The sequence below is a fragment of the Haliaeetus albicilla genome, chromosome 7 (assembly GCF_947461875.1).
Source record: "Haliaeetus albicilla chromosome 7, bHalAlb1.1, whole genome shotgun sequence".
Lineage (NCBI taxonomy): Eukaryota > Metazoa > Chordata > Aves > Accipitriformes > Accipitridae > Haliaeetus > Haliaeetus albicilla.
The window spans coordinates 13622584-13649393 of NC_091489.1; the positions used below are offsets into that span (position 1 = coordinate 13622584).

The window sequence follows — 26810 nt, forward strand, 5'->3', positions numbered from 1 at the left end:
ATGGTGGCTGAGTTTCTGCTAGCATGCCGTTTGATCCTTAGAGAAGAGAAAGCTGTACGAAGTCAGCACAAGCACCTGTGAACGTAACTTTGCCTCTGTTTCTTTCCCCAGACAGCTTTTGCCAGGAAGACCGCTTTAGGGCGCAATGGGAAAACAGCCTGAGCATATTGGATCTTGGCCAGGCTAAAGGTATCTATGTCATGGTTTTAACAACAGCAGAACCCAAAACCAAACAATATTAAAAATAAAAATAAAAAAAAGAAGAAGAAAAGAAGAAGAAAAGAAGAAGAAAAGAAGAAGAAAAGAAGAAGAAAAGAAGAAGAAAAGAAGAAGAAAAGAAAAAAACCTTCAACTGCAGGGCACGGGTGAAGTGAGAGATAGGACGCTATCTGGGCTTGAGCAGGAGTGTGCGGCAGAGCAAGGGAGGAGGTGAGCACCCGGGGCAGGGAGGGAGCAGGGAAGCGAAGGGAGCATGAAACAAGCGTTTGGGGTGGCCGGTTTGGCGGAGGTGAAGGAGAGGCAATGGGAGGGGGAAGTTTTTTTTAACTTGTGACCCATTCCATAAAGAGTGTGATAGAAATCCTGAGCCCTGTGAGAACAGGAGAGAAAAAAAAAAAGTGTAAAAATTAGGGAAGCTGAGGAAAAACTGCGTGACACAGGGGAAAGGCAAAGAGAAGGAGCTGGCAGTGCGGTTACAGTGAGCAATTCCGATAGTGCTGTTCCTCAGCAGAGGCACATTGCCTAATTTCCTTGCTGCCTTCAGAGGCCTGCCAGCCCTGCACGCATTGTCCTAACATTCTGGCTAGCTGCCTTCCATGTGCTGTCCCCACAAATCACTGCGTTCACAGCTTTGCTCCATTTGTATGTCCATTTTGATTGCATTTGCCAAGTCAGCACATCAGTACACCTTACTAAAGAGTTCCTCCGAGCCTGCTGCAAGAAGACTTCAAGGCGGTGAGCCCAACTCAGGGCAGAGAAGGGACATGGCTAAATGCTATAAAAACCCCTTCACTATCGATTGCTAGTCCTAGCGCTTTCTTAATAATGGTAATGACGATCGGTGCTGTAATATTAAACTGTTCTTCTCAAGGATTCAAAGCATCCCAGTCCCACCAGCACAGAGGAGGTAAATACTACAGCCGTCTTGTATATATGTGGGTGAATGCAGAGCAGATGCACCCTGAGGCAGAGAAGCAAAGGGCTTGTGGTGGCAGAGTGAATGAGTGATGGCTCCAGGAGTAAAACTGAGGTGTTCCCACTCCTGGCTTGGGGAAAGTCCGTGCAAAAGGTGAAAGATAATATCTGATTTTTTGTCTTGGATATAAGTACCTGTGTCCATGACAGGAGTCTGTCTGTTGAAGGCTTTCAGCAGAGGCTTTGGGGATTTTTTTGACTTGCAGAGGTGGTCTGTCACACTTGAAGTACAGGGCTTGCTTGTTCTTCCCTAGCAATCCAATATTTTTTAAGGAGGAGAGAAGCTGTAAAACATAATCTTGTTCTTTTTAGTTGTTTGTGATTAGTTCAAATATTTGCTTATAAAGTGTGCCAGCTCTTATGGGAAGTGAGTTAAAATATTAGCAAAAGTTCTCAGAATAATTGGCAAATAAAAGTGTTTGATACAGAGCAAGATTATTATATACTTTGTAGACCATCTTATGGCATTAATTTTTATAGTATCTAAGCTCACCCAATTAGTAGACTTGTCATCAATGTTCTGTGATGGAGAAATTTCTATATTTAAGAAGATGTGGGAGGGAGGTACCGTGAGCTGCCCAGGGCTGCATCGGGTGCAGCGGACTGCTCTCTTTTCCCCCTTTTTATGCTGAGGAGCTGTTGCAGGGGTGACTTCTACCCAAGACTTCTCAGTGAAATGTTTGTATCTAGTTTCCCTAGCCTCTCACCAAGGAGGGTGTCTATGGCTTCCTAACTTTTTGGGAAAGGGTGAGAGTAGACAAAGGAAGAGGATTCTCTCTTGTGAGTTTTGGGGCTTTTTTTTAAATCTTAAAATGAACTTGGCAGCTCTGTAATCCTCCCTTAGGAAAGCAGCCCATCGCCTGGAGGATTGCTCCCACTGCTTCCAGCTTCTTCTAAGAGTCTTGACAACCAAAAAGCAAAGAACACCAAGGGCTTTCCAAGCCTGTTGGGATTTATGGATTCATTTTCAACTTGGCAACGAGAGCTGGACTCGAATGCATCTCAGCAGAGATACCAAATAGCAACAGCCTTCTACCCTGCCTGTGCGAAAGCTGCCTCCTCCTTTCTGTTAGCAGCCCCTTCCCTTACCTCAGGAGCTGACAAAGCCAAAAAGAAATCCTCCTGTCTTGGAAAGTGTAAGAGGGTCTGCAGCAGAAACTCCTGAGTCCCAGATGCTTGTGCTGTGGTGAAATAACGGAACAGTCTGTGCTTTCCGTGGGCTCCGGGCCAGCAGCAGAGTTCCTCTCAAGCAGGCAGTGACACAGCACTGCTGCTGAGCTGCCCTTCCAACAAAAGCTCCATGAGAAAAAACCCTCTGGTCAGGAGAAGAGCCAAGAGAAATCGAGTTCTCTTCAGTGCCAAAGTCTGATTTATTTTCTCAGACACTTTCTCAGCAGAATGCACATTCTATGTATTTTACTGAAAGATCCCCCAGAAAGACAGATAGAAATGAAAGAAAAATAAGTTATTAAACATCAAGAGAGGGTTTTGAACAACCACCAAATTCCTGTGCATCCTCAAAGGAAAAGGAGAAAAGCTTATGCACATGTCTCCAGCAAGCCAAAGGCCCTATAGAAAGGCAGCGTGCCAATTTTCCTATAGATTTTAAATGCTTTCTGTATTGAAATATGTAACGTACATTCCAGACATAAAAATAAATGTTGACATGTATGGTTATATCCTGCCCTATTGCTGTGTGTACATTTTCCAAATGCTGTCATTTGGGACTTGCTCTGTTTGAGTATGTGGAAGGTATTTTTCCACTCTGCATTCACACTTTCTCTGTGAGTGTACATATGTGTACAGCAGTAGCTGGGAAAGCTCCGGTACAGGTGCTTAGGCAAGCCCATGAGCCTGGCCTTGCATAGGCACAATATAGGCATTTAATCCATGAAATGTCTCGGGTCGCTTCAGTGTGTTAAGTGTGGTGTGTGGCATATTTCAGCACAACTAATGATGGCTGTGGAACACAAGTACTTTTCAAAGCATTTCACAGGGCATTTATGCCATAGTTTTGTTTTAATGTCATTTCTCATCTTTATGTAATATGCAGTGGATAAATTTATAAGCCATTCTGGTGACCCAGTTATAATATATATATTATGACTATAATTAAAGGAAAATTCATGACATATGGAAAAACCTGTCACATTCTGTGAAGATAAATCATACCTCCAAACTCCAAATTAGAATTTCTTGGAGCCAACTGCATGGCCATAAGACATTGAATGGAAACAGCATACTTATTTCCTGAAGATTCTTTAACCACCACCACCAAAAAAAAAGCTGCTGGTGGTTTGCAGAGGGAAACAGGTCAAACTATCACCACCTTCAAAAAATGCATCATGTGATAATGTCATTAATTGTAACTTACTACTCCTTAGTCACCTTTTTGAAAGCAAGAGAATTCAGAGTTGTCAGTGAGGGCCATGTTTAATTCCTGCCTAAGAGCAACATCACTGATTGCACTTCAGAGAAGAATCTAACAGAGATACTGCAGGGTCAGAGAGTTTGTAAATCCCACCTGAATGTTGGACTTGATGAAGCATCAGTGCTAAGAGGAATGGAAAAGAAAAAAAAAAACAAAAAACAAAGACATTTTTCAGAATTAAGTATTCTAGATGACCATTTTATAATGTGTTAAAAATGCTTTAAAACATGTCACACTGACATACTTAAACTTCGGTAAAATGCCAAAAACCTTTAGGATCAACCTTAATACTTGAATTATAACCTGAAGAATTCAGTGGAATAATGCAGAGATTAGCAGCTTTACAGCTTACTGAAAACCAAACATGTCCCAACAGAACTCAGTTTAAATGTTTGTAATCATAAATCAGCTGTGTAATTGCATTATGGGACCATGGTTGGTAATTAACAGTTGAGTCCACAATAGTTTTCTTGTTTGATACAACAGAGACATTTTAAAGCTCTCTCTTTTTTTTTTTTTTCTTCTTTTCCCCTTGGCATCATCTGGATTTCTTCTTTTTTAATTAACAAGCCTGAGTCTTCAGTCTACATCAGGACTTATATTGAAGATGACTTCCCTGATTTGACTTACATTGGGCGTGATCCTTGAGAAGTGTACCTGCAGCTATCTTCAAGCACTCTGGTGTACCTCCACCACCCCTCCTAGTCTGTGCACACCATTGGTTTATAAACTCAAGATGCATCTTTGAAAGCTTACTGATACAGGGCTGGGCCTGTATCAGGCAATAATACGGACCCAAAGATGCCTTCTAGCAGAGAGCACAGCCCTGTTTTAGGGAAAATAGGCCAAATAATTACTTTTTATGCTAGCTGAGCAAGCATTCATGGGGGTCTGTGGAGAGCCCTTTACTGGGGACCACAGAGCATGGTTCTTTTATGGTAGTTGAACGATAGGTCAGGACTTTAAAAACATGTCTAGTGTGTCAAGGCATTAATGAAGTTCTATGCCATCCTGAACCCAGTCATTAGTGAGGTTCAAATGCTGATAGCCCAGTTAGCCTGAGCCCTCCCCTTCACTCCCGTGGGAGGTGAATGAGATCCCACCACAATGAACAGCAGTCTTTGCCCTGACTTGATGCCCCATGCGCCACAGCTGGTTGATGCTTGGACTTGTGCTCCTGGGACAGCTATAACCCTTACCATAAAGCCCTTTAATAACACTTAGTTAAGCCTCAGAGTAGCATCTTTTTGCCCCAGGACTTGTGCTTGTTGGAAAGGCTTGATGGGGATGGTTTCACAAGTTTCTGTGTCTTTGAATCGGTGAAGTCAAGCTAGCAATATCCTTGATATCAGGGTACAAAGCCATGACGTGGTTCACCTCGCTGTAAGGAAAAAGAGAGCACAGCTCCCTGTGTACGTTTGCCTGCTGGGCAGAGGGTGTCCTTGCAGCTGGGGCAGGCCAGCAGTCACTGTAAGAGGCATCAGGGTAAGCATGGGGTTTCTGGAAGAAGCCCAGTCTGTTGCTGGAGTCTAACAGAAAGGGCTGCTGTGGGGGCCGGCTGGGGAAACGGTGCTGCTGCTGCTCGCTGTACAAGTGAAGCAGGTCGGGGGGAAGAGCCGCGGACTGTGGCAAAACAAGGTGCTGAGTCTCCAGGGCCTGTTTGTGCTGAGCACCATGAGGGACGTAGCAGCTCCTCTGACCCATGCCGTGCATGCTGCAGCACTCCTGAGGCCAGCTGGGAGCTGGGAGCATCCTGCCCGGCGCCGGCGGGAGCACCCTTTGCTGGAAAGGGCATCCCGGTATGCAGGTGTGGTCCAAGCTATGGGCGTGATGAAGCGAGTACAGGTTGTGCCTGAGGTCACCGCAGCGATGAGGGCTGTCCGTCACCTCTCTGTCCTGAGAGGTACGTATGGACCAGTTGTAGCCGTAGGTGTCATCACCAACGGATAGCGCTGACATCTTCTCCAGGAGCGGCTGGTCTCGCAGCAGCTCTGGCTGTAGCAACCTCTGGTCCACCCCCAGGTCAGAGCCGGGGCTGCCGGCCCAGGCACTGGACGGCTGCTCGGGACAGCTTCCCTGGGACCACCCTGGGTAGCAGGAAGCCCCTGCGCAGCCACTGGCTTCTCGCTGCGTTTCTGTGCAGGCGTCAGAGGGTGCAGGCTCTATTCCGGTCCTGTATGGCAAGCGGTTGCACTTCTCCTCCTCTTTCCCCAGGCTTAACATGACCTTGATTTTGGCCCTGAGTTCATCAGCAACCGAGAGCTGAGCTTGATGTGGTCTCTCTGGGTGGTAAAATTTGCATTTATTGCCATAGGTGCATTTTTTACCTGAAAGAATAAAAAAATAAAAAAAAAAAAAAATCAAACAGGAGGTTGTCGCTAGCACCCACGTCGATTAACACACCCATCACTTCTCCTCAGCGCTGTGCATTTGCAGGGGCATGGTAAGCATAAACAGCAAAGAGAGGAAGTGCTATTTTCCAGTTCAGTACTTTTGACCCCAGATTTAAATATTGGTGACCTAGTATTGCAAGGTGAAGCAGCAGTGAAAGCAAGTTTCTGCTATTTTGGAATTGTCTGAAATTCATTTATGTTCCAGTTGCTGCACTCCGTGGGCTGGGAGACCTGCTGCTACAAAGGGTTGCTTTAAAAAATGGTATAGGGATTTACCTCTGGGAAACCTGCACGTTGCTGGACAGCTGTTGGGAGGGGAGAGAGGGGAAATATTTGGATGGCCTTTCCCAAGCACTACAATACAAGTCCACTCTGCAAAGTGAAAAGGGTGTGCAGGCTGGGGGGGGTGAGGGGGGTGTCAGCACAGCCACAGCCTTCGCCGAGGCTGAAGCCACTCAAGCAGGAGAGGAAAAAGCATCACGCGTTTGTGCAGCCCTGACCCAAGTCCCTGCCACGCGAAGCAGGACAGCACGTGGCAATGGCACTTGCCCTTAGCCGAAGTAAAAGTGCTGCTGGGAAGCAAGGGCCAGGAGGAAGAGGGGTGGCAGTTCACAGCACAGGGAGAAACCCACCGTAGGGGCAAGGCTGCCACTTTGGTTCAGGAAGCACTGGCTTTTTGCTGAGGAAGTTATTAAGAGTGGGTCCATGCCGGCCTAGTGGATCATCAGGAGGCATAAACCTGAAAAAGAAAAAAAGTCACAGAGGTAACAAAAACACCTTGAGCTTTTGGAGCTGAAGTGCAATCACAGCTTGCGGCACAAGCTTAGGGCAGAAAATCTTCATGCTCCTTTTGTGGCCTGGCCTTCAGGATTCAGGCTGCCTTACCAGACACGGTGCCCTCCTGCCTGCCAAGACAACAATGCTTTAGCTTCATGTAGTTGTTGTTTTTTCCTAATAACATAAAACAACTGGAAAGGCATGGCAGCTTGGTGCAGCTCTGGCCAGCCAGCAGCCTCAGCTGTGGCAGGATCTCTTTGTTTTTCTCTGAAGCAGCAGCAGCGCAGCAAACTCTTCTGTGGTCCCAGCACTGCAAACCTCACCATCAGCTCCCTTCCACAGCAAACTCACTTTTCTCTTACTAAATACTTGTAGGAGAATGAGGATTAAAAAGCCAGCAGTTAATTCGGAGTTACAGCTGATTGTGCACATGGTGTGATAAACAAGCCCAGCCTTTTTCAAGGATTCAGTAAAGGCTTCCTGCTACAAGGCCAGCGAAATGCTCAGATAACTCTCTTTATTCTTCTATGCCAGTACCTGAATGTGATGCTTCAGGAAGAAAACTAATTAGCATCTCTGGACTTATTTGCAAAGGAATCTGCACCGCACCCACCCATGGAACAACTCTCTGTTGGATGATGGGAGTCACGGGCAGGAGGGGAAGGGATGCACTCAGGGAATTTGGTTATCCACACAATGGGACTGAAACATCCAACTTCAGGCTGTGGTTTTAGAGAGGTTCCCAAAGCTGTGCAAGAGGGTCCTGCTGAAACTATTCAAACGGGCTTCACAGTAACAGCTAGAATTTCTGAGGGAAGGGTTCTGCAAAGGTCTGGCAATCCCTATGAAATAGGAAGGAAAATACCATATAGATATGCCTAACCCATTAGTAATTAGGAAAGAAAGAAGCCTGGTGGTAGTCAGAGATAATGGACTGGAGCTTTGAGAAATACAGCATGCTGATGTTCAGCGACTGCATTCCTGCGAACGACGTTCCAGGGAAACTGAAACCCAGTGCCAAGCACTTCCATCCAATTTTGATGGCAGGAGAGCCAAGTCTCCATCCTGACCCACAGTGAGTGCTGCGGTGTGAGGTGGCTTCTCCATTCGCACTCCTCCGTGCACACGGGATGTCTCCAGGTGCATTTCCCCAGCCAAACTGATGGCTAGTGAACACCTCTGCTGCTAGGAAACTCGGACAAGGTTAGTACATACAGACTGAGGAGCGCACAGCTTAGTCTCACAGGCACGGTGCAAGTGCCTTAATGAAAACCTTCACCAATGGGGATGGTTTAAGGGCCAGAGAGACCAGCTTCTCATCTCTCTCTTCTTCTAGAAAGTTAGGATTACAAAAGCATAGGAAAAAGTGCTGTTCTGCCTTGTAGGGGAGGTAAAAATACTGCCAGATAGCCAGCCTCCTCCCACGGATTTAATTCTGTTCCTTCCAGGAAATAGAAATTAAAAGATACCAAGCCTTGGTTTCACATCCCAGTTTGGATTGGAAAGAAGCAAAGCTGGTCACTAATGCTCCCATTCAAATAGAGAAATTCATTGAAGAGTGACATGGGGGGTTTAAGACCAAAGCTAAGGGAGCAGAAACTAAAGAAATGAGATAAGAAAAGCTGCAGTAAATTCCCTTCAGAGAAAGGCTCGCATACTCTGTTACTGGTGGGAGGTGCATTGATGTTGGAGCTGTCTTGGCCCTTAATGTTTAAATTCAAGATTGCTTAACAACTGTCTCTTACCTGTTACTGACAAAAGAGTACATGAGTAGTCGCTGCTCAATAAACCATTTCCACTCAGGGTTTTCATTCTGGAGATCCCGGTAATGATCATTGGAAACAATGATTCCATCTTTCTCATAAGCAACTTTCACTATGTAGCGATCATCGTAGCAAACTACCCTCTTGCCTTTCACCTTCCGGGATGGCGTATACACAAGGATCGATTGCTTTTCGAGCTCTTCAAGAATGTGCTGATCTGGTGGGGTGGTTGGCAGAAATAGAAAGGGAAAAAAGTATTTTAAAAAGAGAAACTAATTAATTAATAATAACCAGGTCTTAATCATGTGCTAGAAACCTACAGGAATCTAAAGATGTTTCATCCCTTTAGGCAACTTACAGCAGTATGATTTTCAGATGCACTGATATCTGGTGGTTATTTGGCAACTTGAAAATTAGGTCTTTTACAAAAGCATCTACTTGTAAAATTTGAGATACCCTTTTTTATTTTTAAGTCTTATCTGTAAAAGGATGGCCTGAATTCTACACCAGAGGCATAGTGAACCCCTGTAGTGCCCTTTTTACCCTGCTAGATGCTAGAAAGCTCATAACCAGCCCTGACATGAACTTAACTTGGAGATAAAATGTGCCTGATTGATAAAATAAAGAAACTTCTTTTGCTGCTATTGGGGACACTCTGACTTCTTGTCATTCCTGCTATGCAGTAAGGTGGATCCCCAGCCGCCTCATCTGCAGACGCCAAGCTGCTAGCACTAATCTGGCAGGTCTATTTCCATACAAACTGAATCTGACCCCCTCCACAGACTTCAGCTGATGCAATTCCTTCTTCTGGAAGAGGAACCCATGTATCTCCTGTACCAGGGTAATAGGCTAACAGATAATAGTCATGCAGTAGTGAACGTTTCGGATACTGCTGCCTTTGGATAATGTGTGCAATGATGTCATCATCTCCTGGCTGGCCTTAAAAGCTCTGTGGACTTGTTGCAAGCTGACAAACTCCTTTAACTCAGCTGGCAGCAAGCTGTGTTTGTAAAGCAGAAGACTCAAAGCAGCGTAACAAAGCCTTGTAAGCAGTTTTAGTTGCTAGTCAGGAGCTTGTGGCAGTAAATTAATGACTAATTTAAGTGATGGAAACCTGATACACAACTTGCACTGTGTTTGACTTTACAGGGCAAAACTGCACCGGGCTCTTCACATCCCCTGTCTCCGGCCTGCACCCAAGGGTTGCCAAATTATGCCCAGGATGGTGACCTACCTGCAATGGGACTGTCTTGTCGAGGGGGCTCCTTTCTCCAGAGTGGGACAAAAACCTTGATGTATGTGTGCCCCCTCTCTCGAAACCAATCCACTGCCAGCTGGATCCCCCAGCAGGAGAATATCTCTTTGTTTCCATGACTATAAAAAAAAAAAAAAAAAAAAAAAAAAGGAGGAGGATGGTGAGGCAAAGCTTTCAAGAAGCTTAGACTTCTCTTTAACTGAGCCAGTAATGAAATGGCAAAATAAACAGCTTTTGTGTCATTCACCAGTTTCCAAGAAAACAACCTGGCAGGGTGTCCTGGTTGGGCAGATCCAAACACCTCCTCCAGTAGAACTAGAAACTTGTTATCTGAAGCAGTTTGGATATTTAAAACCAGAGGTATCCTATCCCCCATTTCCATGACCTGCCTGCTACCCAAGCCTGTTGCTTCCATCTGTATCTGGATGGACTTGGCTCCTAAAGTACAAGCAAGACCTTAGGCTGTGTTAGACCCTTCACATGCCTCATCTGCTAATGGTTTGAGGAGTGAGAGTTTCTTCCAACACAGGCAGAAACCCACAAGGCTCTCCTATGAGAAACAAAATGCGGGAATTTTCTTCTGTGGTAACAGTGACATTAGGGATTTTAACGTCTAAGGCAGCTGCAAGTGTGATCGCAGGTCATTCAGCCGCTGACCTCTCCTGGGAACAGGAGTCAAACTATGGGGGAAGGAAAACTGTAAAAGGCAGGATGGGAAATACAGAGAACCTAACCCAGGACACCAAAAAAGGGACAAGGCCTCAGTGGAGATGGCCACAGGCACCTCAGGCCCATGTTTATCTTGCCCTAGTTGGTGGGGTTTTGTCTTCATTGCACAGAGAGGTAGGAAAGCCCTAGGACGGGTGCCGTAGAGGATGCAGGCAAGGCAGGTTCTGAAGAATTATCAATATTCAGAGCAAGACACAGAAAACGACCTCAAGAGAAACAATTGGGGTGATATCCTTCCGAAGTTTCTCCCCCCTTTGAAAGTTCTCATTGCTTGTCATTTGCTTATCTAAAATGCGACTACAGTGCAGTGCACGTGTAAAGGAAGGTAATTTGTTAACCATCTCTGCACAAGTAAACAGAAATAAACTCCACACAAAGTCCTAAAATGGATAAATGCCCTCACATTATCTACAGAAACCTCATCCTTGTACTTTGAGCTTTCTGGATAATATCGCCACAGTCTCACTCAGGCTTTCACCTCTGCAAAACGTACTTGTAAATGACTGTCTTGGTTACTACACCTACCTGCGGTGACAGATCAGTCGAGGGCAATGCCACAGTCTTAGATGCCTCTCCCCACTCCGTCCCCCAGGAATGCATCTCTAGGTTCTGCCTACATCAGCCTCATAACCAAAGCTCTGTTTTACACCTAATAAAAGTCCCAGTGCTGAAAGTGTGACCACAAATGAAAAATAGTACGATTTAGAGGAAGAAACCTGCTTGTTTATTAATAGATACCCAGGCAATGGGAAGTCTTAAAAAACCCTCACCAATAATACATGGTCTGATGCGCTCAACACACCTAATCTCCATTCTAGAACAGCTGTTTCGTTTGGTTTTAAAGGATAGGATCTACCCAGGATAGGTATAAAGTCACCTGGACAGGTGTCTTGAAAGTTCAGGTGACTTTTTCAGTTAACTCCCTTTAAAAGGAAGTTTAGGTACATCTTTAATACCACAACTTACAAGTTCAGCAACAGCCTGCTTTAACATTGACTACTCATATATATGACCCTGTCAGTTTTAGAAAGTAGTTCTAGATGTACCCCCAGTGCAGAAAGTGAAGCACCCAAGCACAAGTGATTCGGCCAAAAGGCCAAGCAGAACAAGAGAGAAGAGGCACCTGGAATTGTTTCTCAGCTTTATCACTTAATCCAGTTGCTGCTACATTGCTACAGCCAAGCCTGGGGAACGTGTATCTAAAAGAATATGTACACGCACAGCATGCTGCAGTGTCGACACAACTGAACACCAATGTCTGCCGTGCAATGGAGCAGGGGCTTTAAAATTTTACATTCTCCTTGTGTGGTGAATTTGTGTCACCTGACAACAGATTGGCTCCTGTCAGTCACCTTTCCCACGCATCCCCGTAGTCCGTGGACCATAACTGATCTGTCATAACTCAGTCCCAACTCTCTCCCTCCCGCCAGCCACAGGGTACATTGCACTTGGGTCACAGATAGCAAGGCCCATCTCTCAGAAGCTGAAGGAGCAATTTGGCCTTGCTGTGACTCTGGCAATTAAGGCATAATTATCATGCAGTGATTCCTTTTTAAATTATGCAATTCCAACCCCTTTGAGAAGGCATTTAGTCGAAATAACTCTTTCTGAAAACTGCGAATGGCCCCATCTCCACCTGGTCATGACACAGCATCAGCCACAGCTTTGGCAGAAGGGAGAGAGCCTAACGCAGGACTCCGCTGGCCTAGGAAGAGGCCTCTGTACCTACCACAGCTTAAAAACTAGGTGTAAGCACAAGCACTAGACTAGGTAGCCTCTTCGGTGTGCAGTGAATAGGGTTATGACAGTTCCCTTTTCGTATTAACACAACTCCATTTATTTTTTCCACTAGCCTTGCCAAACCATCCTGCCCGCTCCCTGTGGATAGGCTGGCAGATGGCTACGTTTCTCATTACATCTGATGGAAACGCAAAGTGTACTGAGATGCTTGACTAGTGAGACTGGCTGAAGGCAAGGTTATTTTCCATTCAGTTTCTATGGATAGGCTGATTGATGATTGGAGACCGCCAACTCACTTGCTTTATTACCCTGGGGCATATACGTCCTTTTCAAAACCTTGCACCCCACAATGGGCCTTCAACGCCAACTCTGAAATGCTCCAGAAACACCAGTCCTAAGCTAGAAATACAAAGGCTCGCGATGTTTTTCTCCACACAGGCAACTGCCTCCCCAAGCTTCAACTTTTTGACAGCTTCATCCCTAAACTGCTGCTTCTCCTGCACTTTTATGGTTGTTGGTGATGATGCTTACCCAGCAAGGAAACCTAACATCCCTTTTCCCTGAATTCTGCAAACAGCCCTTCTCTATCTGACAGCAGCAAACCAGAAAAATTACAATGAGGATACCAAAAGCATTCACCAAGCCTGTGCCATTAGCCAAAGTAAATGCCATTCGGCACCACTTTGAAACGCATCCAGGAGAGGAAAGCAGCTCCTTCCAGGCTGTGTCAGTTCTGTACAAACTGAACTGACATGCTCAATAGTCTTCTCCATCATCCAGGTAGTCTTTAACTTTATCAAGACAGAGGTTGGGGATGTCTGAGAAGAGCTGTAAAACCTTTGCCTTTCTGAAACTCAGAAGTACTTCACATTCCTCTAATTCCTTTTAGGTGAAAGACGAGGAATCCACAGCAAAACACCAGCCTTCAATAATCTAGCAGGCAAACATCTCTCGGACTCAAATTTTGAAAATTATTCTACAAAAAGCTTTAGATTTTACATGCCAGAAGCACACGTGGCTTCTTGAAAACCCATTTATGTGGGCATGTGGGCTAGGAAAGCAATATGACATGCTAGCTCAAGCCATCTGCTGCACATACCTATAATGACATTTGTTTTAAATAATCTCTGTCTAGCAAACTCCCGTGCACAGGCTGGCACAGCGGGATGATCTCAGAGCTTTCCCAGAGTACTCCAAGCTCAAAACATGCACTATATCTCATTAGCCACCAGCCTACTCTGGGCCTCCTGCTCAGCGGCAAGGTTGCATCTTCTGCCATCTTGGAAACAACGCTCTTCTCTGCCTTGTCCACCTCAGCCTGCTCTAAAAAAGCCCTGGTAAATTGGTGAGGACAAGGTTGTGCCAGAAGAATGGAGCACACGGCCAGTCGGGGTAGTATTGCCCCTAACGCAACGGAAGGGCAGGTGCTCAGCTCAGCCCCTCTGCCTGAATGGGTGCTCATCTCTTTTGCAGAGAGGCAAGAAGGACACCCTAAGGAGGGTCTAGGGTGAAAATGCACATGGAGGCAGGACATCCTAACACCTGGCTACCGAGCTCATGGCCCAGCCAAGGCGAAGCGATTTTGCTCTGTTGCTTATTTCTCGCTCCTCAGGAGCTGCCCTGACTGAGGAATCCCTCGTTTTTGGATGGGATTTCTCCCTTCACCCAGAAGATGGCATAATTTGCTTAGTCTCCAGTTGCTCTGGATGCACTTGTCCACTTTGCCCTCTAACCGAAGGGGATGTGGTCTCACCTCACCTCACACCAAAGCTAACCGAAGGAGGAAGCCCTCCCCTGCCCTGTCCCAACCTGCGGGGACAGGCTTGGCCCTGCTGCGTGGGCAGGGAAGTTAACAGGGTAAAACCGATGGATAGCCAGCGCATCCCAGACTCTCAACTGCTGGAGCCTCTGGCTGTTCATATTGCTGGGGTAAACAGAGGCCAACCCACTGCTGTCTTTGGATTCCCCGTCCACATGGATGTGCCAGGCTCCCCATCAGTAAGAGTGCTTTCACAGTGTCAGGACACTGCTTAGGAAATGTAATTGGCCAGGATGGGTTGCTATGACATTTCCCAGAAACAGAACTAATTAAGGAGGAAATGAGACTATTCAGTACAAGTCAACTACCACTTCCCTGATATTTCCATAAAAACGAAGCCAAACCGAAAACCAACAAAAATATACAAGCCGGGAACATTGTTGGAGTTTGCTTGCAAGTCAAAACAGTACAAGTGCAATGTTGTTAGGCACCACAGTCACCTGTCTTCTTATTTTCCCTCTCCTTCTTAAGTTAGTTGGGCTGTTCTGTCTATCTGTTCACCAGCTTTTCCTGGAAACACCTCAGCATAGAGATTTAGAAATCCTAGGTACACATTTGAAAAGGCAGGGAAAGATCATGGTGAACTAACAGGAGAGCAAGCTGCTGAATCATACTGCCATAAACAGTAGAAACAGTAGTGGTTAGCTAGCTGTTGGCTTATAAAAGGTCAAAATGCAGAGCGAGCCAGTGATTGCATCTGGCGTGCGTATTTACGGGCACAGAGACAGCGGGTCCCTACAAGCTGTGCCTCAGCCAAGGAACAGCGGTGGTTCGTACATTACACATCAAATACATCAACGTTCCTCTCACCTGAAATGAAAACATACTTCAAGCCACCAGCTTTAAAATTCAAAAGCTTCAGAGGAAGAGAGTTCCCTTTTAGGAAACAGAGCTTACCTCATTGCAACATTGCTGCCATCGATCACAATGGGTCTCAAGTAATCGGAAGAGTCATCTTCATCTTCTCCAAGCCACTTGGACCCTGGTGTGGTGCTACATGATCCACGGGCAACAAGTTTTAGTGGGGAAGACTGAGCCTGGCTCTCCAGAGCTTGAGGTTTGCTCCCCATCCGAATCAGCTCTTTGAGCACATCATCCTCCAGGGCCCCTTGGCCCAGGTTCTCCAGCACTTTGCAGATGTCCTGCTTACCATAGCCCAGCTTGCAGAAAAAATCCAGCTTGCTCTGGTGCACTTCCACACCCGCCGCAGAAACTTTTCTTGAGCGTGGTGGTACTGGTTTGCTAGAAAGTGAACTGGCCAGTGCCATCTTAGCAGGCATTTACGTTCCTTTAAACCCAGTGCTCTTGTCTTCCCAGCCTTGTCCAACAGGCATCAGCTTGAGGGAGGAAAAGATTAGAAACAACAAAACACAAGTGTTAAGGAAGAACGTGTGATCTCAGTTATTGGCCTAGTGCACAGCGAAGAGACTATCTGATGAGCCGTCTTCTCTCTGAAGAGAGAAGCATTAAAGCATTTTTCTGGTCCACTCTTATTTATAAAAGCACTGGAGCGTCTCATGCAATGTTTGCCACTCTCCAGGCGTTATGTCAGACAGGTGTCATCCTACTTCATGAACTATGCAAGCCTGTCTGTACACAGACACGCTGTATGCGTAAGTTTGTTCTTCAGACTTATCTCACAGGAAATGATACAAAGGACGGTGTAACCGGGGATTTTCAATTTGCTCAGTGTGGTTTGTGAGACACAGATAAAAATCTGTCAAATGTTGTTGGATGAGCTCAGATGCCATAGCAACCTAACAACTATAGCAATTTTCATCAAGTGATTTAAGGAAATGTTGCCTGCAAAGTAGCTGGGAACTTTTTTTTATAGTTTTGTCTTTCCTAGTATGTGTCCATCTGCGTACACATAAACATACCTTATGCAATTCTGTCACTTATCTGTTCCGATGCCTGATTTACTCTTTTCGTGTTATTTGTTATTTCAGTGAGGACTTTTATATTCAGAGAAGCAGCTTGTTTTTTGAAAGCTGTCAGGGCAGTGGTTGGAAGCAGGTAGTCTGAAAAGTGGTTTCAATTTCACTTATATTTATTGTCAAGAGAAACTGGTAATCCAGAAATGAGTGTGCAGAAGCAGCAGAAAGCTGCTTCAAGCTTCTCCAGAACTGCACTATTTACATTTCTGGTCTAGCCAGTAAATGAAGGTAATGGGCAGCATACGCAGGCATAGCCAGAGCTGCTTCAGCCCAACAAGCATGACAACGGAAGGACATGCATGGTGACCACTCATCCATCAAGCCATACATCTTCAGTCACTGTTGGCATGGTTGCACCGAAGCTTTTCTTGCCACAGCTCTGCAATTATTGGTGTTACCTGGATAAAAGCCGTGGCTGGTACTTCTACCCACACGTTGGACATAAGGGCGGCCCTCTTCCCTTCACTAATTGCGGTCAGCAAATGATGCAGAATTAACTGACCAAACAACTACCTTCATGATGAGCCCAGAGCCATAACCACATTGCACCCGGTGGCTCCCCTTCCCAGCCCACCCTGCACATCCCCAGCCCACTGGCCGGAGCTCCCTGCCCAGCCGCGGGCCACCCCAGGAGCCCAGAAGCCAAAAGCATCTGGAGGAAGGCACGGAGGTACTGGAGACAGGGAGATGGGAGAGGAGCCTGAGTGCAGCTCCTCCCCGAGGCATTAAGAGGCCCCCTGGGCTGCGGGGAAGAAATCCACACTGGGTTCCATTAATTTAAAACCGATTAGTTCAGCAGGAAAAACTGATAATTAGTTATAACCCCACCTCATACAACTTTGGCCTTTACTTTTCTACATAGCCTTCTAACTTTCAGGTATTCTTCTGTGGAAGAAATCCGGCACTCTGTTTAAAAGTGACAAATAGCATCAGTAAGATAAAAAAATACCTTGAATATGTCATATATATGTAAGGGGAAAGCAGTTACCATGTGTATTTTTCCATCTAAACGAAAGCATTGCTTATTTTAGCCAGTGGGCTTCACCGTTTTTTCTCACAGTGCAATCCACAAGTGTAACAGTTTTTACATCTAATCCTTGTTTTTAATTCATGCACTGAGGATGAAAAGGTATTTGCCTGCTTTTTCGTTACTGAAATGGTTTCTCAGCTTTGAAATAACTACTCTCTGAACTGAAATCCATTAATGTATCTTTGTATCTGAATACAGCTGGAGCTGTCACAGCTGGGCTAGCAAGCCCCTGCTTCCAGGTGTGCAGTCAGTGGCTCCAAACATTTAACATGTACTACTTGATTTGGTTTTATGTCTAGATTATTTTAATAAATTACTGTAAATGAAAAATTTTAGTTGCTCTCTGTCCTCAGGTTGAAAACAAAACAATTAATACATATTTTAATAGCCATCACTATTATTTTTTAAACCTGTATTTCTACCTATTCTGATGCTTTTTTTTTTTATATCAGAGAAATTTCCCACATTAGCGTCACATTGTGTTGTGTATATATCTGTCCTGGATTTAATCGGGTTCAATCCTTCACAATTTTACCAGACAGCTTTCCAGCTGCAGAGGGTGCAGGGGCCACGTCCGTCTCGCGGCGTGCACCTCGCAGCCCCAGCAGCAGCACGCACGAGCACGCGCTGGATGAAGGCTGCTCGCCACGTCGCTTTTCCAGCCCCATCCCGGGAAGCCCCGAGCCCGTGGTCCACGTCTGCACACTTTGCATCCTGGCAGGCAGAGGCAGCATTTGCAAGGCTTGGCCCTTCTGTACACCCTTCGGTTTGGTGAGCTGGGGCAACGCGTGGCAAACACTGAGCTCTGTGTTGCTGCCTGGGGTTGATACGATCCAGTATCGGCCATCACCAGCAACATGCTAGTTCTGTAAACTTAACCACTGGGTTTCTGCTCGGTCACAGCCAACACTGAGGTCACCCTTCTAAAGAGAGAATTAAAAGTATAATAAAATCACTAACTTACACGTTAGTAAACAGTCGGTAGCGTGCCCAAGTCCAACAGGTCAGTTGGTTGCTTATAACAACGCAAAAATGTATGACAAGAGGAGAAATTGTGCATCACAGAGTCCAGCTTTTGCTATCACAAACAGGTTGTGTAATCCCATTTATAAACTTTATGACCTTCATTTTCAAACTACTTAGATTTCCTCCTGCCACTTTTCCCCTCTCACCTCAGCAGACCCTGTTGGGAAGCTGCTCTTGTTTTCTCTCCACTGAGAGCCAAAGTCTTCTCGTTTCCAGGCTAAATTTATCCACAGGTTATCATGTGCCCATCCTATGTTTCAGCTTAAAAAGCACCCCTCTCTGTCTACAGTGTTGTGCCCCCTCTTGCATACACATACACACACAGGCACACATGGAATGGCTTTAGTCGTGGTTCCGAAATTCTATTTTAATCTTAACATTTTAGCAATTAAAAATAATTACTTTTGACCAAAAAATTGAGACACCTGTCAAGGTCTTCTGTCTTTTTTATATTTTGACAGATTTGGAAGATTAGAAAAAAATAATTTGAATTTTTTGTAAAAAGCTTCCAAAAAAGTAGTGGTTATATTCCAATTCCTCATCTTGAATGACTTTAAAGAATAACTTTTGTCTAGTCCTTCCACCAGGTCTTTGCTCCACTTGCAAACAGAGCACCAGGTGCCCAGTGGGTGTGCATCTGAGCAGCAGCTCCAGCCACAGAAACGCACTAAGGACCAGCTTGACTCAGAGGGAGCTGGGGCTCCTCAAAGCTCCCCCCAAAGCCCCGTCCTGCCTGCCTGAGCTGGGGCAGAGGGGACACGGCCGCAGCCAGAGCTGGCGTTGGTCAAGGCAGAGCAGGTTTGAGTCTTCTCTAAACCAGGTGTACGTGCCATAACTCCATTCATGAGCAACAGCTCCCTGCCATGATAGCATTCCCACCTCACACCTTAGGTCTGGGCCGCCTCTTCTTCCTCCTCTGTCCCTAAGAATCACGCTGCAAACCACCTCAGCCTGCCAGCCCATTCGAGCCCTTCCATGAGCTGTTTCTCTGAAAGAAGATGGGCTGCTCTGCTTTCAGAAAAACAAGGATTTTCACTTGCACAAATCAGAGATGCACATAAACTCTTAACATCAAGACCAATCATTTGTTGTCTTGATGACTAAGATTCGCCTTTCTTTTCCCCACCTTCCCTGCTGCATTTGCCAAAAACAATAAAAGCAAACTCCCCAGAGCGCGAGCCGTACTCGCAGGGAGCCCCACTTGCTCTGCACCTTACCTGACAGCTGCTCTTTCTGCGTTCCAGCAATATCGTCCCACCATTCAAGAGCCAGAAGCTGGATTCAGAGCAGTACCAGGCTCACAAGGAAGTCGTCAGCCTGTATTTAGAGGCTTTATGGCAAGGCTGATGTCAACTGAGAGCAAACAAGTGCAGTGAGCAGGTTAGAGCTCATTCTATAGGAAGGTTTTACTTCCTCATTTGGCTGGCTGAGCTCTCATTTAACTGTACAGGTTGATAAACTTTCACTTCATTTTTCAAAAGGGGGAAAAAAAAAAAAAAAAAAAAAAAAAAGATGTTCCCAACACAGATCAGTTCTGAGTTACAGGCAAAGATAAGTCAAACCTACTGTGGCAGGGATCCACAACACCAGGCCGTAAGAAAACGGCATATGAATTCAGGGGCAAGTGGAAAGTTTTCCACCAGGAATGCTTTACCAAGTTATTTCAGCCTCATTCCCCCTGCATCTGGCAAATTTCTGACCTTCAGGGACACATGGAAAAAAAATATTTTTAAAAATCAGCATTTTGCTTAGCATCTGGTATTGCAAAGCCTCATTCCAACACCTCCACATCTGAGGGAACCTGCTCTGGGAGACTACAGTAAAATATCAAAACTCAAACCAAGCCCCCTAACCTACCGGTGCCTCAATCAAAAGACTATTTCAGAGACATGCAGCCTGCCCACAGCAAAGACTGACAGGCACTTCCCAATAGAAAACTAAGGTTTTCCTCTGCTTCTTCCTTACCTTACTGCAAACAAATATGCCCAAAATCCACTTTTAGGCAGCAGGAAGGGTTGGAGATTTAAGGAGGGGTTAACCTCTGGAACCCTTGGGATGCTGCGGCCAGCTCTGCAGGCATGATGCCCTCTGCCCACAGGGCCAGGGAGGATGGGGAGACCCCGCTGCAGGAGAGCACCTCTGCCACTGTCCCAAGGCGACACATCTTTCCTGGCCAGAAATTCCCCCCTACTTGCGTATTTTGTGGGAGGAAGCAGGGTAGCCAAACCCTTGGTAGCGGCATCCTGTTTAATCCAAAGACCAGTTGCTGGTAAGCAAGCCTCACCACAGCTTCCCAGCTGGTTCCAGTCAATGGATGTGCCTTTGCATCACACCCAGACTCCTGGGACCGCTTTGGGACGCAGGCTGCCCTGCTGCTCTGAAAAGCAATGCCCTGGCAGACACAGGCTGAAAGAGCAGCACACTGCCTCATCTATCCTGCCTTGGGCACAAAACTCCCTCTGATCCACAAAGGTCTGGCTGGGCAGGTTAGTGGCTACAGAAATAGGAAAAATGTTCCTAAGGTCACAGCTAAAGAAACCTATTAGTTTGCTGCTGCCCGGAACAGCTATAAGAGCAGAACACCCAGAGCCTTTGACTCCACATCTCTGGAGAAGAAGGATCATCTTTGCTCCATTTAAACTTGCAGAATGCCACATACCTCATCACAAGACCGCCACGGAGCAGTACTATTGGAAAGGAAAGAGAAAGTTGCTGTGTTATTTATAATCCAGGAAGGCAATAGAGCAAAGCACACGACATTGTGTAGTACCGTTTTAACTCCTGCTTCTCAGTAAAATGTTTTTTTTTTACTACATAAATAAGAACTAACTAGAGCTTATAAAAAGAAACAAGAAGAAAATCAGATATGAGGATTTTGCACTCGTCTTCCATTTCTAATGAAATTACTAAACCCACCTACTGTAAAAAGCCATGAGCAAAACACTTCAACATCATTCAAATCATGATCAGCCAGGAAGACCCTTACCCAATTCCTGAAATCTGCTCAGAGCCTTTGCCTAGGTGATAGCTAGCTGAGACACAGAAGACCATGAGAAATAAAGGATCATATTTAATTTTTCAGATGGTCTCAAACCCTTTCGCTCACCAGCACAGCTAAACTTTTGAGCGCCCAAGGCTGTGGTTTCACAGACATTTCCTTTCTCCGCTGTGCTCCCTTGTGCTGACAAGCACGCCAAGTTTTCCCGGCACAAAGATTTATTGCTGCTCAGTGGCATTGTTACATTCAAGAGAGAAAGAGCTGCAGTGTTTTCAGAGGGGAAGATCCTCCCACTAATGGATGTTCATTCCTCCATTGAGCTGAAGACTGAGGATTTACTGGGTTGTGAAACAACTAGACCTTCACCAGAAAGAATCATTACCAACCTCAAAGCAAGACAGCCTTGTTGTGGCAGCTCCTGGAGGCTATGGAGAGGACCCCCCCATGACTTTCAAGGAGGGTCCCTGTGCAAAACCTCTTTCCCGATGCTGTTAGACTTTAGTATGGAAAAAACATTCTCTTGAAACTTGTAGTGTGGAACAGGTGTTTTGGTCTACACACCCCAGTGAGCTATTTGCTTTGCTAAAGGAAGCAGTCATTTATTGCATCAGCACCAGAGAAAAGCGTTATTACCGTCTTCCTCATCTGAATAAGTTCGCCTGCTGGGAAAATCAAACAAGTGTAGGTGGCCATAGTATCACAGCGAAAATTCTTTAGCCCCTAACCAGCAGAAGACAGTCAGGATAAAGCAAATGCTTAATCAAATACAGGTCTATTGCCAGGAATATTTTAAACAGTTCCTGGAACCAATACGTTCCCCCCCGCTCCTGCCCCGAACAATCTCCCTGCTGCCTTCAGCAAGGCTTGGGTCAGACCCTCAAGCCATACTCCCTCAATTCAATCTCCTGGTTCACAAAGAACAAGTCACTGTTACACAGTACGACCTACACTCCCAATTTTAAATATGAGTTTTACACACCATTAGGCAAAGTCTAGATGTTTTCTGCCAGTAAAATTCTCTCCCTGTTGGAGATGCTGGCAATTTTGACTTGGAGACATGTATTCACCCCCCAAATTTACATCAGTAACTCAACAGGTCCTGCTAGAGTGCCGGACCAGTTATTGATAGGCAATACTGTATTCAGGCTGGTAAAGAGCCAGTACCTGTAGAAAAGGTATTTTTACATGCTTACCAAAATGACCACCTTTCCTCCCTCCCCAAAACTATGCCACAGTAGTGAGCACTCCATCTGACCACACAATAGGGAGAACAGAGAAGAAACTGATTTCAGTACTACAGCCAATGGTAACTTCTTTTACATCTTGGAAAATTACAATCCCATCTTAAGATCTGATGTAGCAGGATGCCAACTTGTTTTTGCCTAAAATATCTATTTTTTCCTCCACCTTTTGTATAAAAACATACTATTACTCAAGTGTTTTCCACTGGGCTTATAATAAAAAGTACCTTTTACAATCAGAAAGTCCCAAACAAGTTTCAAGTTCAAAAGTTTACTGCTGTTCAGCTTAAGGTTTCAGAAAGCTCTTGGAACTGTCTTTCAGCTTCAACGACTCATTGTATACTTGGAAGACCTAAACCTTGATATGGTTTACTGATACCTTTTAAACACAGCTATCACTTTTAACCAAGATGATACTGGCTTGCTCACTGAGAAAAAGCACATTCTGTCAGCAACCAGATGAAGAGTTTTACACAAAAAAAACCTGCCCTGTAACAAGTCTTTACATAAATCTTAGTGTAATTTAACATTATTCAAATTGCTTATGCTATCCCTATGTATGCAACAGGTGATTGACAGAACAGGAGAGACATTATCCATGCTCTAGGAAGCCTACAAGCAAAACTGGTAATCCTGTTGTCAATAACATACAACTTTTATATGAAAAAATCAGGCTACAGGAGGGTGATATGAACAAAGATAAAAGCAGCAACAGATTCAGAAATGCTTCTGAAAAATTTTGAATTTAACTTCTTAAATGTGCAATTAATATGCTTGTTCAAACAACTAATAGTTTGGGGCGGGGGGGGGTGCTTTGTTTTGTGGTGTTTTGTTTTGTTTTGTTTGGGTGGTTGTTGGGATTTTTTGACAAGTGGAAGGAAGCAGGTACAGCTTTACCTACAGAGAGTAAAGATTCTTGGCAGCCCAGAACCAGGGACACATGGCACGCTTTTCCATCCACGCATGGGGCTATGCAGAACAACTCTTTCAGCACACATCCCAAAGGCAGAGCAAATGCACCAAGTCGTCATGCCAAAACAGGATTTTGATGAAGAATGCTTACATGTTGCCAGCTCCTTAACCCACCCAGAGCACATCCCGGGTTTATGCTTGAGGAGTTTCATAAACAATGATGACCTTTGAAAAAAGAAAGAGGAAGCCATCAGCAAGAAGGCTGACAGCCATCAAGCAGAGCAGACACCAGGATGAATGCAGGGTTATCACAAATGTTTTGGGGTAACTGCTTACTGTGTCGCCTATCCTGGAATAACAGCCACTTGAACACAATCCTTATGCTACTTCTACTGACTTGTGTGATGTCCATGGGATTAAAGAGAGATTTCTGTTGCAAACGACTAGCCTCTCTCATTTGCTTTTAGTGCTTTAAGACCAGACTCCATTCATAACATGGTTTTGGTCAAGTCCACCTCAAGTCTACAGAGAGCTACAAAGAACTAAAGGAATTGCAATGCATGACTACAAAATAGGTCTCTAACTTCCTCTTATCCATGGAATACAACAGTTTACAGACTCTACATCGTATTTTTAAGTTGTTACAGGTAAGGGAATCCAACAGAAAACTCTAAGGAGCTGGTTTTTAAGCCTTTAACTCTGAACAGAGAGCCTAAGGCATGAAGAGTTCCCCTTCAAACAGGCCTCAGCTAAGTCAAAGTGAAGCAGCTGATGTTTCTGCTGCGACATTTTCAATTTTATTCTCGATATTAGAGAGGAAGGTGGGGTTTTTTGTTCTCCTTTGGTTTTTAACTACCACAAGCACCAAAGGTCAATACTGAAACTGAGGTTGGAGATAGCACTGACGAAAAGGAAATGAGGATAGGGAAGTGTGAACTCTCATTAGAATAAAACAAGTCAACCCTCCAACCCCTGGATAATAAAAATTCCCGTCCTCTCCAACACCTCTAGCAGGACAGAAACAGCAGGAAATGTTTGTGGTTTCAGCTGACCATATGGCTCATTCGTATCATTTCCAGAAGAACCACATGTACACAACCATAACTTCCGATGACCATAGCAGTAAATCCCACCTAACCCAGAGTGCTCAGCCATCCAGGCGTGTACCAGGGGAACTGCAATCCCTCCACCGTGTTACCAGAGTAGCCTAGAAATGCAGTCTTATTTAGCAGTACCTAAAATCAAGTACTTGCCTCCAAATAGGGAGCTTTTCTGCTGTCATTTATCATTTATTGTCGCATTGCTTAATTTTTGAACATCCATGTTTGAAAGTTTCATCCTGAAAATATAAAAAGGTAATTTTGTCAATCTGAAAATACCGGCTATATTTTTAAAAGTACTAATACATATTGAAAATCAGAAACATGAAACCTTTTGGATGTACTTATTTTTTAACCCTTTATTCTGAAGACTCTTTGGCCACCAACGCAAATTGACTGTTTTACTTCTATACACTACCTGTACAAACTTTCAGTTCTTAAGCATTTTCCTGTTGCGAGAAAAAAAAAAAGCCATTTCTGCTGCAAAGAAGTAAGCACATTCACCTGAAATAGGGTGTTTGTTTCTAAACATCAAGAAGTTCTGTATGTCCCACAGGTGGTTGGGGCTAGCTGACGCCTAGGAATGCCTGCTGACTCTCTTCACGCTGTTAAGTCCCTTTTACCATCTCTCCCATAAGAGGATCTCTGGTGTTCACCAAGAATCCAGCTTTTTCTCAGAGTGGAAGCTTTTTTTTTTTTTTTTTTCCTCTTTCTGTGACTGCCATTTCCTAAAAGCAGCAAGAACTCAATTGCTTTACCATCTCCATATCCCTGTCAAATTTGGCCAGAGTTTTTTTGCATGTTAAAAACATGCTGTGGAAAAGAACCAAGGACAGTATGACAGTGCAAACCTTATTTCTTTAACAAAGCAGGCTAAAAGCAGGAGGAGCTAGAGAAAACCCTACTGCCTCAGCAGCACTACCCCAGATGCATCATATCCTGGCCTAGTACAGTTCTTTGGAAGTCTTCCTATACCCAGACTGAAGGCAGAAGCTTTTTTGACAAGAACAGTGAGCAGTCCTCAGTCCCAGGCCTCCCCCGACAGACTCCCAAGAACAGGCTTCCTCTTTATTTCTCCTCTGGGACAGCAGGCCCTGTACTCTTGCTCAGATGCTGCAAGGATGGCACAGGACCCTGCAAGTTCCCAATGGCTTAAAAACGATTTGTCCTGAGACAGTTATGGAAAGCCTGGATTTCTAGTTCTATGCTTTGAAACACAAACACAAGTTAGAAAGGAGAGAGTCAGCAAAAGGCAGCTTCTTAGCCAAATACACTTAGTCTTTAATAAAGCAAAGACAGGGTAGATGCTGCTGGAAAGCACATGCAATATTCTTGGTATCACCGCTCAGCTTCGGTCTGGAGATTCTAGGTGTCTTGCCTAGCCTGCTTAGTCAGAATTTTCTGCCATGGGGTGAAGAGCTGCTTTTGTTCTTTTAGTACCAGCCTTCCCATAGAAGCATCTTAATCAGAAGTTCACTTTCTGCATACAGTCCATTCAAATGCTCTAGCCAGGCACAGCTACTGGCCCTCCAGGGCAGAGTAATTTCCAGTGACTCTTCTTGGCTGCCTTGAATTTTAGATTTGGTCTTTGTCCTGTAGATCATGTTCCAATGAGGGGGGATCAAGCTATAAAAAATAGCTATAAAAATCGTATTACATATCACGATCAGACACTACAGCAAGTATTACACAATCACAAAAGAAAAAAAGTTACATTTATTCATCAGAGCAGATTGCCTCTGAGCCATCGCACATTCCATGGAGGGGAAGACAAATACTATTCCCCATGTCTCCCCTCCCCTGCTAACAATGCAAGATCACTCTTCCTCTGGAGAGAAAGAGGAGGACATGCTCTTAAAATGTATGCATACTGGCTAACACTGTTTAAATGGCAAGGAGCAAGCCAGACATTTAAGACCCTGCCAACTTTCACTAAGACCCAAGCTCTGATAACATCACCTGCATTCCTCTCTAGATGAAAAGTTATTAACCAACCTACTTCTGCCACAAAACCTGAAAACTAATCCCACCTAGGTTTGGCAAATGCAACGCAAGTTACAAATTCTGCTTTTCTGCTAATGACTATTTTCTTCTTTCCTACCCACCCAACATAATTTGCCTGACACCACAGCAGCTGCATCCCCCTGACACTACAGAGGACAGATCTTTAACAGTGACTACAGGTGGGCAAAGTATCAAGTGAATCTCAGTTTTGAGACTCCTCCAGCAATGCCACACAGCCAAGTGATCTGTGTAAGTGAGCAAGCAAATAAGTGCAATTGATTTAGTATGGTGCAGCACTTCCATGGCCCTTGCAAGCAGCACAGCAGTACTTCAGGGCCTTTAACCACTGCTGCACAGTGGTGTCGGCAAACAGAGCTGATGGGACTAAGCCAACCAGAAGCACTTAATTTTAAAGGAAGGAAGTAGAGTTTTGAGTATTCATATACAAACGGTATCTGCCC

At 45.0% G+C, this 26810-nt stretch overlaps 1 protein-coding gene and 1 long non-coding RNA gene across 5 annotated transcripts; one reads left to right on the forward strand and one right to left on the reverse strand.

The window, feature by feature from the left end:
- The first annotated feature begins 19 nt into the window (after window positions 1-19).
- Window positions 20-2871, forward strand: LOC104325174 (uncharacterized). 2 transcript variants are annotated; one of them, XR_011325379.1, is made up of 3 exons: window positions 20-189; window positions 1091-1288; window positions 2039-2871. It is a non-coding gene; the product is annotated as an uncharacterized lncRNA (long non-coding RNA). The 2 variants fall into 2 exon arrangements; XR_719362.2 differs by lacking the exon at window positions 1091-1288.
- ZC3H12D (zinc finger CCCH-type containing 12D) lies at window positions 2509-23663 on the reverse strand. 3 transcript variants are annotated; one of them, XM_069786983.1, is made up of 6 exons: window positions 23397-23663; window positions 14999-15438; window positions 9793-9932; window positions 8541-8775; window positions 6651-6757; window positions 2509-5952 (listed from the first exon to the last, which is right to left on the reverse strand). In XM_069786983.1, exons 2-6 carry the CDS (start codon window positions 15379-15381, stop codon window positions 4919-4921), a joined length of 1899 nt encoding a protein of 632 aa, XP_069643084.1. In that variant the 5' UTR covers window positions 15382-15438; window positions 23397-23663; the 3' UTR covers window positions 2509-4918. The 3 variants fall into 3 exon arrangements, with proteins under 3 accessions (XP_069643084.1, XP_069643082.1, XP_069643083.1); XM_069786981.1 differs by having other exon boundaries at window positions 14999-19447; window positions 20754-23663; XM_069786982.1 differs by having other exon boundaries at window positions 19312-23663.
- Between the last annotated feature and the right edge of the window lie 3147 nt (window positions 23664-26810).